Genomic DNA, 16,717 nt, shown 5'->3' on the forward strand with positions numbered 1-16,717 from the left:
AACAGGAGCGTACAGCTTGCTGCCTCCCAGAACTGCACATTCCCCTTCTGAAATACTCAGGAGGAGGAGCAGGATCCCTCAGCAGCACAGAGGATTTCAGGCAAGGGGTGTTCTGATCTTGTGGGATGAAAGAATGAGAATAGGAAGAACAACCAGCAGCACAGAGTGAATCAGGAGAGTACTGACCTTGTCAGAGGTCTCAGACTGCAAGTAATGTAGTCTATGGAGCAGGGGCCCCCAGCAGCACAGAGGATTTCAGGAGATGTGAACAGGGGTATACAACACGAGCCACTTGTCACCTTGAACTGTAACTTTTAATAGACACCACATAGAGGATGATATAACCAGAAGGTGGGGTGACCGTCACACTTAAGGGGGGCCCATAATGTAGGGAGGTCCAGTCACTTCATACATTGGGGCGATCTCACCCTCAAGGGTTATAAAATCCAGCACGACAGACAGCAACATAGAATATAAAAAAATAGAACATTTACAATATTACAGCCCAGAGCCAACAGAAGCTCTGCGGCCGCCCTCTTGTCAGTTCCTGGGAAAGCTGGGTGAGCACTGACATGGACGCCATTCTATCTCACACGAGGGCTGTCGGCCAGGAGCTGGGGTGGTATTCTATCTGCAGGTCAGCCACTCATGAGTCTTGGAGAGCTGGGTGACCTTAGCCCAGGCACAACCGCAGGGGCCGTCATCCAGCTTTCTCAGGGTCCTGAACGCTTATGATGCGGAGGCAGAAAAGCTGGGTGACAGACTAACCTGGGAGAGGTTACAGCACGCGGCGCTCACCACCCAGCTGTCCCAGTCTCCTGCCTCGTGATGACATGAGAGCAGGACATGCCTCCTGTATTATAGGGTCAGCACCCAGCTTTCCCACACCCTGAAAGGAAAATCTGCATATTAAGGCAGCAGTGCAGAGGATGTCAGCGCTGGATTCCACTTTGCAGACTCTGGAGAAAGCTGGGTGCCCACTTCAGTGTAATGTATTGGAGGGCACCCAGCTTTCCACAGGCCGGATATTCACAGTCATGGCCGAACAGAGCACACGATGCAGAGCCGCTGCGGTACCACCTTCACTTCTTCTGGAAGAAGCCCATGATGGACGCCTGCTTGGTCCCCTTGGCTGCGGCTGCCTTCTTCGTGGTTTTAGGCTCCGCCTTAGTCTCCGGTTTGCTGGCTGCAGGCGGTTTTGCGGATGGCTTGGAGGCGGCGAAGTCGTCGCTGTCTGTGCAGGACTCGCTCGCGTACACTTTCTCCGTCACTAGAAAATAAAGGGAGACGTCAGAACATCCAACTGGGGCCGAGGCAGCAAAATAAAGGTCACATGATGCAACCGACACCAAGGTCATGTGACTTCCAGCGCGCTCTGCAGGGGCCCCACCGGATTAGCTGCACCTTCCTATGGGGCACAAAGTCTCTTCCTTGGTATTGTAGACACGGTCTTTCAATGCCTCACCGTTTTAATATCTCTGCTAGCTGTCAGTGAGTGAAAAGCACCCATGCTTTACATACAGAGGCTCAGATCCTATATAGACACCTCACGGCTGAGGGTTTGTTACTACTGCATGCAATACAGTTAAATCGCCTGGACTCCGGGCTGATGCATGTTACCTGCACTGATACACTGAAACAAACTAGCATCCAGGCTGTTCAGCCCATAAACAACTGTCTAGACTGGATACAACTGTAACAAACCCTCAGTTGTGAAAAATATTATAGTCTAGGTTCGGATTATTTAGGATTGCTCCCATTCACTGACAGAAAGCAGAAATCTTAAAAACTGAGAATGACTGGTGTAGCCGCTTCCAGAAAATACCAGGTGAGCCCTGTACCATAACCGCCCGAGGTCGTCGTAGCAAAGGAACTACAAGTCACAGCAAGTCCGGCCACTGCTTCAACTTTTCAGGGCATGCTGACACTTGTAGTTCCTCCACTACTACTGTTTAGAGGGCCATATTTAAAGGGGTTATCCAATACTATAAAATGCCCCCCCCCCCATATGAATATACTTACCTGGCTGCCCGCACCGCCGCTTCTCTATGGCAGGTGACGCTAGGGAGGCTCGTCCCCGCCTGCCATTGGCTGCCCCACGCCACCGGATGTTTTCATCCACGCACGGGGAGAAGCTACAGCGGGGACCAGGAGCGGTGCAGGCCGCCAGGGCAAGTATATTTATCCTGAGGGGCCCGGGCGTCTTACCCATGGAGCCTTCAGCATCGATGAAGGTCTTGGATTTCAGGACTCGCTTCCGTTTGCGCCGCTTTTCTCCGGGCTGCGTCTGCGAGAAAAACTATAAAAAAGAGCAGACAATGAGACAAACGGAAGAAAATGCAATGCAGGAATTACAGTTAGTCAGTAGAAGCCAGAAGACCACGGCTGTCCGCTCAGGCTTCACGTGGCCTCCGTGTCTGTACGGAGCGGACGGGAGATCTGTGGATGCAGCTCTGAATGTGACTGGAGTAGACAAAGGCTTACCTGTGACTCTGGTTCTGTCTCCATCTTCACAATGGGCTCTGGAGGAGGAGGGGATGGAGTCTTCACTTCTGGGGGCAAGGGGCCGGCTGAAGGTAAAGAGCACAGGTTCAAAATCACATTATAGCAGACCCATCCCCCCCCCCGCACACAGACCGCGGAAATATAAAGACTGAACTGCGGCTATAGGCAGCAGTGAAGGGGTTACTGCGCCAACAAATGCTGTTGAGGACCGATCTCAGGGAAAGCAGAACTTCCAGCTGCCCCTTTAACACCTCTCCTGGTAAACGCACAATACGAGCCTCAGAGCTAACGCTTTGTGACAGGCGCCGGAGCGGTGACCTTTTCCAGATAAAAGACAAATGGTCTGGAGGGGACAGGAGCAGAGATAAAGTGGGGGCTGATGCACGGCAGACTGACGCTGGGAGCCCCGGAGGCCTCACTGCCCCTGTATAATTGCACACTTAACCCCCGACTCTGGTTAACCCCGCTCTGAACTCCACCTGCGACTAAATCCCTCAGCTCCGCGGGACGGTGAAGAAAGCAAACACACATCAAAGGCGGAGCTGGCGCGAAGGCTTGCGAGCAGGCGACACAAACCGGCAGGGGGCACTGACGTGGGCGCGGCGCAGAAACCGCCACTTACTGCTTGACGGGGTGAATGGCGGTGTTTTGGCAGACGGCACAGCGGGAAATTACTCGGAGCGGCATAAACAGTATGTGGGTGAGAAAGACGCCAGAGCAGGCGCCATTTGCAGTCACTTACCATCCTCCTCGTCACTGCTGTCAGGCTGCGGCTTCTTGATCCTCCTCCTCTTCTTCTTCTTCACCAGCTTGTCCTGCTCCTCGTCGCTGTCCGACATCTCAACCCTCTTCGACTTGCTAGAAAATGTAAATTCAATAAATGTGTAAATCGCTCGCGTTTCCTGGAAGCTTCTGGGTGACTATCGCGGGTTGAGGGTTCGCTGTGGCGCCAATTTATTTCTAGATGTTCAAAACTGAATGTAATAGATAAATGCCGACACCTTTTCTTGTTTTTAGCGGCCGCTTTAGGGGGTTCAATGTCCTCCTTGGTCTCCGGCGGGGAGACCTCCATCTGCGGAGCTGCTGCCTTCTCCTCCTTGAGCGGCTCACTCGTGGTAGGAGGCTCCTTTACTTTATCTGAAAGATTAAAAGGTCAGGAACAAGAAGCTACAGAATGGAGTAAAAAGTATAAAGAGCCTGAAAAAGGGAGAAAGGTGACGCTCCCCAGAGGAAATGATGCCAAATTGTTCTCCTTTACGGTGATCCAGAGCTGCACTCACTATTCTGCTGGTGCAGTCACTGTGTACATACATTACTTATCCTGTACTGATCCTGAGTTACATCCTGTATTATACTCCAGAGCTGCACTCACTATTCTGCTGGTGCAGTCACTGTGTACATACATTACTTATCCTGTACTGATCCTGAGTTACATCCTGTATTATACTCCAGAGCTGCACTCACTATTCTGCTGGTGCAGTCACTGTGTACATACATTACTTATCCTGCACTGATCCTGAGTTACATCCTGTATTATACTCCAGAGCTGCACTCACTATTCTGCTCCTGCAGTCACTGTGTACATACATTACTTATCCTGTACTGATCCTGAGTTACATCCTGTATTATACTCCAGAGCTGCGCTCACTATTCTGCTGGTGCAGTCACTGTGTACATACATTACTTATCCTGTACTGATCCTGAGTTACATCCTGTATTATACTCCAGAGCTGCACTCACTATTCTGCTGGTGCAGTCACTGTGTACATACATTACTTATCCTGTACTGATCCTGAGTTACATCCTGTATTATACTCCAGAGCTGCGCTCACTATTCTGCTGGTGCAGTCACTGTGTACATACATTACATTACTTATCCTGTACTGATCCAGAGATACATCCTGTGTTATCCTCCAGAGCTGCACTCACTATTCTGCTGGTGCAGTCACTGTGTACATATATTACTTATTCTGCACTGATCCTGAGTTACATCCTGTATTATACTCCAGAGCTGCACTCACTATTCTGCTGGTGCAGTCACTGAGTACATACATTACTTATTCTGTACTGATCCTGAGTTACATCCTGTATTATACTCCAGAGCTGCACTCACTATTCTGCTGGAGGAGTCACTGTGGAAGCTGGCTGCCTCTATTTACTATGTGTGACATGATAATCTGGCCCCTGTCAGGTAAATTAATAGCAGATTATTGGAGTTCTCGTCGCCTCCTGGTGACTTTAGCAGAACGCAGTTACTCACTCATAGAAGCTTTTCCGAAGAAGTTGTTCATGGCGCTGGATTTAGCCGATTGTTTGCTGCTGGTTTCCGGCACCTGAAGAAACAACCAAGAAAGTGAAAAGGTCAGCAGGAAAATTATAGTGTGAGGTGGTTATTGGAAACTGTCAGCAAGGATGTGGACAGACGCCCCCTAAAGAATGCAGAGGGACAGTAAACGTGACACTTCTCAGAGTGCAAAACACCATGCTCTGTGCAGACACTGAACAAGATGGGAATTCTGGATGATTTCAGCTCTGAAGTTACAGAATAGTGAGTGCAGCTCTGGAGTATAATACAGGATGTAACTCAGGATTAGTACAGGATAAGTAATGTATGTACACAGTGACTGCACCAGCAGAATAGTGAGTGCAGCTCTGGAGTATAATACAGGATGTAACTCAGGATCAGTACAGGATAAGTAATGTAATGTACACAGTGACTCCACCAGCAGAATAGTGAGTGCAGCTCTGGAGTATAATACAGGATGTAACTCAGGATCAGTACAGGATAAGTAATGTATGTACACAGTGACTGCAGCTCTGGAGTATAATACAGGATGTAACTCAGGATCAGTACAGGATAAGTAATGTATGTACACAGTGACTCCACCAGCAGAATAGTGAGTGCAGCTCTGGAGCATAATACAGGATGTAACTCAGGATCAGTACAGGATAAGTAATGTATGCACACAGTGACTGCACCAGCAGAATAGTGAGTGCAGCTCTGGAGTATAATACAGGATGTAACTCAGGATCAGTACAGGATAAGTAATGTATGTACACAGTGACTGCAGCTCTGGAGTATAATACAGGATGTAACTCAGGATCAGTACAGGATAAGTAATGTATGTACACAGTGACTCCACCAGCAGAATAGTGAGTGCAGCTCTGGAGCATAATACAGGATGTAACTCAGGATCAGTACAGGATAAGTAATGTATGTACACAGTGACTGCACCAGCAGAATAGTGAGTGCAGCTCTGGAGTATAATACAGGATGTAACTCAGGATCAGTACAGGATAAGTAATGTATATACACAGTGACTGCACCAGCAGAATAGTGAGTGCAGCTCTGGAGTATAATACAGGATGTAACTCAGGATCAGTACAGGATAAGTAATGTAATGTATGCACACAGTGACTGCACCAGCAGAATAGTGAGTGCAGCTCTGGAGTATAATACAGGATGTAACTCAGGATCTGTACAGGGTAGGTACACAGCAGATGACAGGTATATATAACCCCCTCCATAGCGGATCCTCTATACCCGAGCTGTCACTTACAGCAGGTTCCTTGGCCTCTGTCTTTGTGTCTTTCTGTGATTCTTGAGACTTGGTGGCCGCACGTGAGAACATTCCCATGATGCCCTTTGGCTGGGGTGCAGGTTTGGCAGCAGGTGGAGATGCGAGGCCATTTATGGCTGGTGAGGTTGGAGCCTCGCTCTGTTGGGACCTCTGGAACTGTGCGATCTCCTCCGGGGACCTGGGCACCGCGGCCGGGCACTGGATGGCACTGAACCTACAGGAAAGGAATACAAAGTTTACCTCCGGTCAGTTAGCAGCGGGGGAGGGGACAAGATGGAGGACGTCTGACGAGGACGCACTTGTTGCAGTTCTGGAGGTTGTTCTTGATGATGTCGTAGTCTGTACTGAAGAGGGGGGAGCTGTCTTTTAACACCGCTTTTTGGATGCTGTACACGTGGATGCTGGCCACCAGGGCAAGCTTGGATTTTGCAGCTGCAGAGAGATGAAAAGGTTAAAAACCAAGAGGAAGGGGGCAAGCGGAGAAAATGTAAAACTGCAGGTGTGAACAGTACCTTCCAGCTTCTCTTCTCTCACTACCGCCACCTTGTGGTACTGGAACGACAACAGGGGGTTTAGTTATACAGTTTTGTACAGAATGAAGGCTGAATTATCTGAAGGACCTCAGAGTGAGAAGTGCCTGATGGGTGGGGGCCCGCCATCCCGATCACAGGGGCCCTGTGTCACCCCATAAGAATGGAATGGTGCTCGAGCAGCTTCCACAGCTATGAATGGACGTGGAGCTCAAATGCTCGACCATCGCGCCATTCATACAGGGGGACTCAGGACCCCCATTGATCAGACACTGTAAATATTGGAACAACCCCTTTAAGTTAAAGACTAGGCTGCATTCTTAACCCCTTCTAGAGCATTGCACGGCCTCTGAGGCGGCTTTCCCTGGCAGCTCTGCGCTGCGGGGCCGGAAGGGCTTCCCTGGGTGGGAGATCGGGGGAGCCGTTCCTTCTAATCGCCTCGGTCTCTGTGAAGAAATGGAGGCTATTACAGTTGCAGTTCTTATGGAGGCCTGCAGGTGGCTCTACAGCAAAACAGTGAATCTTCAATGCAGCGGTAATTCACTGCAACGCATCAGAGAAGCGACCTGAAGACATATATATATATATATATATATATATATATTTTCAAGCTCCCTAAGGGGGTAAAACATAAAAAATAAAGAAATCCAAAAATCCAAAATCACCCCTTTTTCCCCATCATAAAAAAATAAATAAAAAAAAGAATGATCAGAGGCACTGCCACATCTCAAAACACCCAAATTATCAACATAAATGTATTTATCCTGTACAGTGAAGGAAAAATAAAAAAATAAAATAAAAATGCGCACGCGCAGCATTTTTCGGAACTCCAATAGCAGTGCTTTCCTTCACTTTGGGCGGCCTATTCTGGATCCAGGAGGGGGTGACAGAGGTGGGGTCCGCACTTATCCTGGCGAGTACCCCTTAAAGGGATTATCCAGGTGTTGACAACAGTCCGTGAACATTAGAGTGGTGGGGCTCCGACTCTCGGCGGCCTCTACATTGCTCGCGTGGGTCCATACCGTACACGCTTTCCGTAGCGGCTGTGCCAAGAACTGCAGCTTTGTCCGTTTCTGCAAGTGCCGTGTCCTGGTAAATCAGCTATAGTAAGGATAGGCCTTTACTTTCTAAAACCTGGAAGACCCCTTTAAGGGGCCAAGCCCTCAGGGGCGGACTGTGTGCAGGTGTTCGGGCCATTAGGAGCCACACACGGCTGTATAGTCACCGCCCCCTAGTGGCGGGAACAGGCCAAGTCTGTGGGGAGAACAGGGAAAGGGAGCGATGCACTGAAGAGACGGAGCAGTGGGAGCCCCCTTTAATGTGTCGGATGGTGTACTTACGGGGTAGCCATCCTGTAGACATTTGCCGGTCACCAGGTAGGTCACGTGCACCTGCGCGCTCAGGTTCTCCTTTCTCTTCCGAGTGACATAATCATAGAGCATCCTGGAAGAGTGCACACCAGAGGAGGTCAGGAAGCAGGTTATAGGGGCCCTCAATACACAGTCCCTTAATGCTGCAAAGACCCTGTGACCAGAAGCGGATCACATGACGACCTACACCCCCCCCGTCATCTGCTGGAAACTATCACAGCTCCTCCGCAGGAGGGGAGCGGTATTACACAATGCAGCGTCAGTGGCGGTGATGACGGGTTCTTCCAGATCTGAAGATCATGTAACAACCTTCAGCTGTTGTAGAACTATCACTCCCAGCATGCCCCGACCCTCACACGCTCTCTACCCCGGTACTCACTGCTTGGCTTGATTGATGTGAACGCCCAGAGTGAGGCTCAGCCATTTGTACGTCACCTGGAAACAAAATAAAGGCGCGTCACTAAAGATAGTATTGGGGGGATGGGGGGTACACAGTGCAGGGCACCCGTATACAGAGAGTATGGGGGGGGGGGTACACAGTGCAGGGCACCCGTATACAGAGTATGGGGGGGGGGTATACAGTGCAGGGCACCCGTATACAGAGAGTATGGGGGGGGGGGGGGTATACAGTGCAGGGCACCCGTATACAGAGAGTATGGGGGGTATACAGTGCAGGGCACCCGTATACAGAGAGTATGGGGGGGGGGGTATACAGTGCAGGGCACCCGTATACAGAGAGTATGGGGGGGGGTATACAGTGCAGGGCACCCGTATACAGAGAGTATGGGGGGGGGGGGGTATACAGTGCAGGGCACCCGTATATAGAGAGTATGGGGGGGGGTATACAGTGCAGGGTACCCGTATACAGAGAGTATGGGGGGGGGGGGGTATACAGTGCAGGGCACCCGTATACAGAGAGTATGGGGGGGGGGGTATACAGTGCAGGGCACCCATATACAGAGAGTATGGGGGGTATACAGTGCAGGGCACCCGTATACAGAGAGTATGGGGGGGGGGGGGTATACAGTGCAGGGCACCCATATACAGAGAGTATGGGGGGGGTATACAGTGCAGGGCACCCGTATACAGAGAGTATGGGGGGGGTATACAGTGCAGGGCAGCCGTATACAGAGAGTATGGGGGGGGGGTATACAGTGCAGGGTACCCGTATACAGAGAGTATGGGGGGGGTATACAGTGCAGGGCACCCGTATACAGAGAGTATGGGGGGGGGGTATACAGTGCAGGGCACCCGTATATAGAGAGTATGGGGGGGGGTATACAGTGCAGGGTACCCGTATACAGAGAGTATGGGGGGGGGGGGGGTATACAGTGCAGGGCACCCGTATATAGAGAGTATGGGGGGGGTATACAGTGCAGGGTACCCGTATACAGAGAGTATGGGGGGGGGGGGTATACAGTGCAGGGCACCCGTATATAGAGAGTATGGGGGGGGGTATACAGTGCAGGGTACCCGTATACAGAGAGTATGGGGGGGGGGTATACAGTGCAGGGCACCCGTATATAGAGAGTATGGGGGGGGTATACAGTGCAGGGTACCCGTATACAGAGAGTATGGGGGGGGTATACAGTGCAGGGCACCCGTATACAGAGAGTATGGGGGGGGGGTATACAGTGCAGGGCACCCGTATATAGAGAGTATGGGGGGGGGTATACAGTGCAGGGTACCCGTATACAGAGAGTATGGGGGGGGGGGGGTATACAGTGCAGGGCACCCGTATATAGAGAGTATGGGGGGGGTATACAGTGCAGGGTACCCGTATACAGAGAGTATGGGGGGGGGGGGTATACAGTGCAGGGCACCCGTATATAGAGAGTATGGGGGGGGGTATACAGTGCAGGGTACCCGTATACAGAGAGTATGGGGGGGGGGTATACAGTGCAGGGCACCCGTATATAGAGAGTATGGGGGGGGTATACAGTGCAGGGTACCCGTATACAGAGAGTATGGGGGGGGTATACAGTGCAGGGTACCCGTATACAGAGAGTATGGGGGGGGGGTATACAGTGCAGGGTACCCGTATACAGAGAGTATGGGGGGGGGTATACAGTGCAGGGTACCCGTATACAGAGAGTATGGGGGGGGGGTATACAGTGCAGGGTACCCGTATACAGAGAGTATGGGGGGGTATACAGTGCAGGGTACCCGTATATAGAGAGTATGGGGGGGAGGGTATACAGTGCAGGGCACCCGTATACAGAGAGTATGGGGGGGGGTATACAGTGCAGGGCACCCGTATACAGAGAGTATGGGGGGGGTATACAGTGCAGGGTACCCGTATACAGAGAGTATGGGGGGGAGGGTATACAGTGCAGGGCACCCGTATACAGAGAGTAGGGGGGGGAGGGTATACAGTGCAGGGCACCCGTATACAGAGAGTATGGGGGGGGGTATACAGTGCAGGGTACCCGTATACAGAGAGTATGGGGGGGGGTATACAGTGCAGGGTACCCGTATATAGAGAGTATGGGGGGGAGGGTATACAGTGCAGGGCACCCGTATACAGAGAGTATGGGGGGGGGGTATACAGTGCAGGGTACCCGTATACAGAGAGTATGGGGGGGGTATACAGTGCAGGGTACCCGTATACAGAGAGTATGGGGGGGGTATACAGTGCAGGGTACCCGTATACAGAGAGTATGGGGGGGGTATACAGTGCAGGGCACCCGTATACAGAGAGTATGGGGGGGGTATACAGTGCAGGGTACCCGTATACAGAGAGTATGGGGGGGGTATACAGTGCAGGGTACCCGTATACAGAGAGTATGGGGGGGGTATACAGTGCAGGGCACCCGTATATAGAGAGTAGGGGGGGGGGGGTATACAGTGCAGGGCACCCGTATACAGAGAGTATGGGGGGGGGGGGGGGTATACAGTGCAGGGCACCCGTATATAGAGAGTATGGGGGGGTATACAGTGCAGGGCACCCGTATACAGAGAGTATGGGGGGGGGTATACAGTGCAGGGTACCCGTATAAATCCATAAATATGGTGTATATATTGGGGTGTACAGGGCACAGGTGGGGGTGTATATATTGGGGTGTACAGGGCACAGGTGGGGGGGTGTATATATTGGGGTGTACAGGACACAGGTGGGGGGGGTGTATATATTGGGGTGTACAGGACACAGGTGGGGGGGTGTATATATTGGGGTGTACAGGACACAGGTGGGGGTGTATATATTGTGGTGTACAGGACACAGGTGGGGGTGTATATATTGGGGTGTACAGGACACAGGTGGGGGTGTATATATTGGGGTGTACAGGACACAGGTGGGGGTGTATATATTGGGGTGTACAGGACACAGGTGGGGGTGTATATATTGGGGTGTACAGGGCACAGGTGAGGGGGGGGTGTATATATTGTGGTGTACAGGACACAGGTGGGGGTGTATATATTGGGGTGTACAGGGCACAGGTGGGGGTGTATATATTGGGGTGTACAGGGCACAGGTGGGGGGGGGTGTATATATTGGGGTGTACAGGACACAGGTGGGGGGTATATATACTGGGGTGTACAGGGCACAGGTGGGGGGGGGTGTATATATTGGGGTGTACAGGGCACAGGTGGGGGGGGTGTATATATTTGGATGTACAGGGCACAGGTGGGGGGTGTATATATTGGGGTGTACAGGACACAGGTGGGGGGTGTATATATTGGGGTGTACAGGACACAGGTGGGGGGTGTATATATTGGGGTGTACAGGACACAGGTGGGGGTGTATATATTGGGGTGTACAGGGCACAGGTGGGGGGGTGTATATATTGGGGTGTACAGGGCACAGGTGGGGGGTGTATATATTGGGGTGTACAGGACACAGGTGAGGGTGTATATATTGGGGTGTACAGGGCACAGGTGGGGGGTGTATATATTGGGGTGTACAGGGCACAGGTGAGGGGGGTGTATATATTGGGGTGTACAGGGCACAGGTGGGGGTGTATATATTGGGGTGTACAGGACACGTGGGGGTGTATATATTGGGGTGTACAGGGCACAGGTGGGGGGGTGTATATATTGGGGTGTACAGGACACAGGTGGGGGGTGTATATATTGGGGTGTACAGGGCACACAGAGGGTTAACAGTAATGGCGGCGGGCTCACGATCTTGTTGTGGTCGGTCACCAGCTCGTCGATGTTCTCCAGGTACAGCTCGTCCATGGCGCCGACCCCGCTCTCCTCCGGACACTGACAGATTTGGCGCCGCCGTTGAGACCCCCCTCTAGGAGTGCACATGCGCAGACCAGCCGCACTGATAGGCTGCAGTGGAGACTGACGCGAAGAACAGCCAATAGAAAAAGGCCGCAGAGCACGTGTAACCTTGGGACACGCCTTTTCCTGTGAGGGTGGGAGGAGCTAACTGTGCTTCATAATTGTGTACTTGTGATTGCCAGGGAAACGCAGGATGGAGAGAAGAAGAGGATGATAGTGTTATGGGGGGGATGTGCGGAGGACACACTGTTATGGGGGATCTGTGGAGGACACACTGTTATGGGGGATGTGCGGAGGACATACTGTTATGGGGGGGATGTGTGGAGGACACACTGTTATGGGGGGATGTGTGGAGGACACACTGTTATGGGGGATGTGCGGAGGACACACTGTTATGGGGGATGTGCGGAGGACACACTGTTATGGGGGGGATGTGCGGAGGACACACTGTTAGGGGGGGATCTGTGGAGGACACACTGTTATGGGGGTTCTGTGGAGGACACACTGTTATGGGGGATGTGCGGAGGACACACTGTTATGGGGGATCTGTGGAGGACACACTGTTATGGGGGATCTGTGGATGACACTGTTATGGGGGGATGTGCGAAGGACACACTGTTATGGAAGATCTGTGGAGGACACACTGTTATGGGGGATGTGCGGAGGACACACTGTTATGGGGGATGTGCGGAGGACACACTGTTATGGGGGATGTGCGGAGGACACACTGTTATGGGGGATGTGCGGAGGACAGACTGTTATGGGGGATGTGCAGAGGACACACTGTTATGGGGGATGTGCGGAGGACACACTGTTATGGGGGATCTGTGGAGGACACACTGTTATGGGGGTTCTGTGGAGGACACACTGTTATGGGGGATGTGCGGAGGACACACTGTTATGGGGGGATGTGCGGAGGACACACTGTTATGGGGGATGTGCGGAGGACACACTGTTATGGGGGATGTGCGGAGGACACACTGTTATGGGGGGGATGTGCGGAGGACACACTGTTATGGGGGGATGTGCGGAGGACACACTGTTATGGGGGGATGTGCGGAGGACACACTGTTATGGGGGATCTGTGGAGGACACACTGTTATGGGGGTTCTGTGGAGGACACACTGTTATGGGGGATGTGCGGAGGACACACTGTTATGGGGGGATGTGCGGAGGACACACTGTTATGGGGGATGTGTGGAGGACACACTGTTATGGGGGATGTGCGGAGGACACACTGTTATGGGGGATGTGCGGAGGACACACTGTTAGGGGGGATGTGCGGAGGACACACTTATGGGGGGGATGTGTGGAGGACACACTGTTATGGGGGGGATGTGTGGAGGACACACTGTTATGGGGGATGTGCGGAGGACACACTGTTATGGGGGATGTGCGGAGGACACACTGTTATGGGGGGATGTGCGGAGGACACACTGTTATGGGGGATGTGCGGAGGACACACTGTTAGGGGGGATGTGCGGAGGACACACTGTTATGGGGGGATGTGCGGAGGACACACTGTTATGGGGGGATGTGCGGAGGACACACTGTTATGGGGGGGGATGTGCGGAGGACACACTGTTATGGGGGGGGATGTGCGGAGGACACACTGTTATGGGGGATGTGCGGAGGACACACTGTTATGGGGGATGTGCGGAGGACACACTGTTATGGGGGGATGTGCGGAGGACACACTGTTATGGGGGATCTGTGGAGGACACACTGTTATGGGGGATGTGCGGAGGACACACTGTTATGGGGGGGGATGTGTGGAGGACACACTGTTATGGGGGATGTGCGGAGGACACACTGTTATGGGGGATGTGCGGAGGACACACTGTTATGGGGGGATGTGCGGAGGACACACTGTTATGGGGGATCTGTGGAGGACACACTGTTATGGGGGATGTGTGGAGGACACACTGTTATGGGGGGATGTGCGGAGGACACACTGTTATGGGGGATGTGCGGAGGACACACTGTTAGGGGGGGATGTGCGGAGGACACACTGTTATGGGGGATGTGCGGAGGACACACTGTTATGGGGGATGTGCGGAGGACACACTGTTATGGGGGGATGTGCGGAGGACACACTGTTATGGGGGATCTGTGGAGGACACACTGTTATGGGGGATGTGCGGAGGACATACTGTTATGGAAGATCTGTGGAGGACACACTGTTATGGGGATCTGTGGATGACACTGTTATGGGGGATCTGTGGAGGACACACTGTTATGGGGGATGTGCGGAGGACATACTGTTATGGAAGATCTGTGGAGGACACACTGTTATGGGGATCTGTGGATGACACTGTTATGGGGGATCTGTGGAGGACACACTGTTATGGGGGATGTGCGGAGGACACACTGTTATGGGGGATGTGCGGAGGACACACTGTTAGGGGGGATGTGCGGAGGACACACTGTTATGGGGGATGTGCGGAGGACACACTGTTAGGGGGGATGTGCGGAGGACACACTGTTATGGGGGATCTGTGGAGGACACACTGTTATGGGGGATGTGCGGAGGACATACTGTTATGGAAGATCTGTGGAGGACACACTGTTATGGGGGATCTGTGGAGGACACACTGTTATGGGGATCTGTGGATGACACTGTTATGGGGGATCTGTGGAGGACACACTGTTATGGGGGATGTGCGGAGGACACACTGTTATGGGGGATCTGTGGAGGACACACTGTTATGGGGATCTGTGGATGACACTGTTATGGGGGATCTGTGGAGGACACACTGTTATGGGGGATGTGCGGAGGACACACTGTTATGGGGGATCTGTGGAGGACACACTGTTATGGGGGATCTGTGGAGGACACACTGTTATGGGGGATCTGTGGAGGACACACCGTTATGGGGATCTGTGGATGACACTGTTATGGGGGATCTGTGGAGGACCCACTGTTAAGAGGGATCTGTGGAGGACACACTGTTATGGGGGATGTGCGGAGGACACACTGTTATGGGGGATGTGCGGAGGACACACTGTTATGGGGGATCTGTGGAGGACACACTGTTATGGGGGATGTGCGGAGGACACACTGTTATGGGGGATGTGCGGAGGACACACTGTTATGGGGGGATGTGCGGAGGACACACTGTTATGGGGGATGTGCGGAGGACACACTGTTATGGGGGATGTGCAGAGGACACACTGTTATGGGGGATCTGTGGAGGACACACTGTTATGGGGGATCTGTGGAGGACACACTGTTATGGGGGATCTGTGGAGGACACACTGTTATGGGGGATCTGTGGAGGACACACTGTTATGGGGGATGTGTGGAGGACACACTGTTATGGGGGATGTGTGGAGGACACACTGTTATGGGGGATGTGCGGAGGACACACTGTTATGGGGGGTCTGTGGAGGGCACACTGTTATGGGGGATCTGTGGAGGACACACTGTTATGGGGGATCTGTGGAGGACACACTGTTATGGGGGATCTGTGGAGGACACACTGTTATGGGGGATCTGTGGAGGACACAGTGTTATGGGGGATCTGTGGAGGACACACTGTTATGGGGGCATCTGCGGATGACGCACTGTTATGGGGGATCTGCGGATGACGCACTGTTATGCGGGGATCTGCGGATGACGCACTGTTATGCGGGGATCTGCGGATGACGCACTGTTATGGGGGATCTGCATCCTACTAAGTGGGCCGAACGCCTGGGTCCACAATCTTGGACTGCAGGGGACACCACTGCCTCCTCTTCCTCTGTGTTACGTGCTGTCCCATCCTCTGTCCAAGACGCAGGCCCGGATGCCCCTCCTCCTGCACCTGGACCTTCGAATGAACCATCAGCAACAACATCCACTTCCCTGTCCCAGCGCAGCGTCTAAAGGTCCATAACACAATCATTTGAACGTAAGCGCAGCCACCCACCCACAGGCCACAGCACTTAATTGCCAACTTTCAAAATTACTGGCCCTAGAAATGTTGCCATATAGGCTTGTGGACACTGAGGCCATCTGCAGCCTGATGTCGGCGGCCATGACTCGTTACGCAGTCCCCAGCCGCCACAATTTTTCTCGGTGTGTCCTGCCCGCCTTACACCAGCATGTGTCCCGTAACATCACACGTGCCCTGACCAACGCAGTTACTGGGAAGGTCCACTTAACCACGGACACATGGACAAGTGCTGGTAGCCAGGGATGCTTCATTTCCCTGACCGCACACTGGGTGAATGTTGGGGAGGCCGGGAGTGAGTCGTACCCTGGGATGGCACAGGTGCTACCCACGCCCAGGATTGCGGGCCCTACGTCCATCAGGGTCTCCGCCAGCAGCTATATTACTGGCTCCAACCCCCACTTCTCCTCCTCCTCCACCTCCAGCAGCAGTCAGCCATCAGTCGCTAGCTGGAAGCAGTGTAGCACTACTGTGGGGAAGTGGCAACAGGCCGTGCTGAAGCTGATCTGCTTATGTGACAACTAAGGGACCAGACTGAGCTGTGGCTCTTGCCACTCAACCTACAT

At 52.8% G+C, this 16,717-nt stretch overlaps 1 protein-coding gene across 1 annotated transcript; it reads right to left on the reverse strand.

The window, feature by feature from the left end:
- Positions 1 to 265: 265 nt before the first annotated feature.
- Positions 266 to 12,219, reverse strand: POLD3 (DNA polymerase delta 3, accessory subunit). The gene is made up of 12 exons (XM_040426548.1): positions 12,109 to 12,219; positions 8,366 to 8,421; positions 7,957 to 8,059; positions 6,599 to 6,638; positions 6,386 to 6,518; positions 6,066 to 6,300; positions 4,766 to 4,838; positions 3,507 to 3,642; positions 3,248 to 3,363; positions 2,485 to 2,570; positions 2,209 to 2,287; positions 266 to 1,270 (listed from the first exon to the last, which is right to left on the reverse strand). Exons 1-12 carry the CDS (start codon positions 12,163 to 12,165, stop codon positions 1,083 to 1,085), a joined length of 1,302 nt encoding a protein of 433 aa, XP_040282482.1. The 5' UTR covers positions 12,166 to 12,219; the 3' UTR covers positions 266 to 1,082.
- Positions 12,220 to 16,717: the final 4,498 nt, after the last annotated feature.

The sequence above is a fragment of the Bufo bufo genome, chromosome 3, assembly GCF_905171765.1.
Source record: "Bufo bufo chromosome 3, aBufBuf1.1, whole genome shotgun sequence".
NCBI lineage: Eukaryota > Metazoa > Chordata > Amphibia > Anura > Bufonidae > Bufo > Bufo bufo.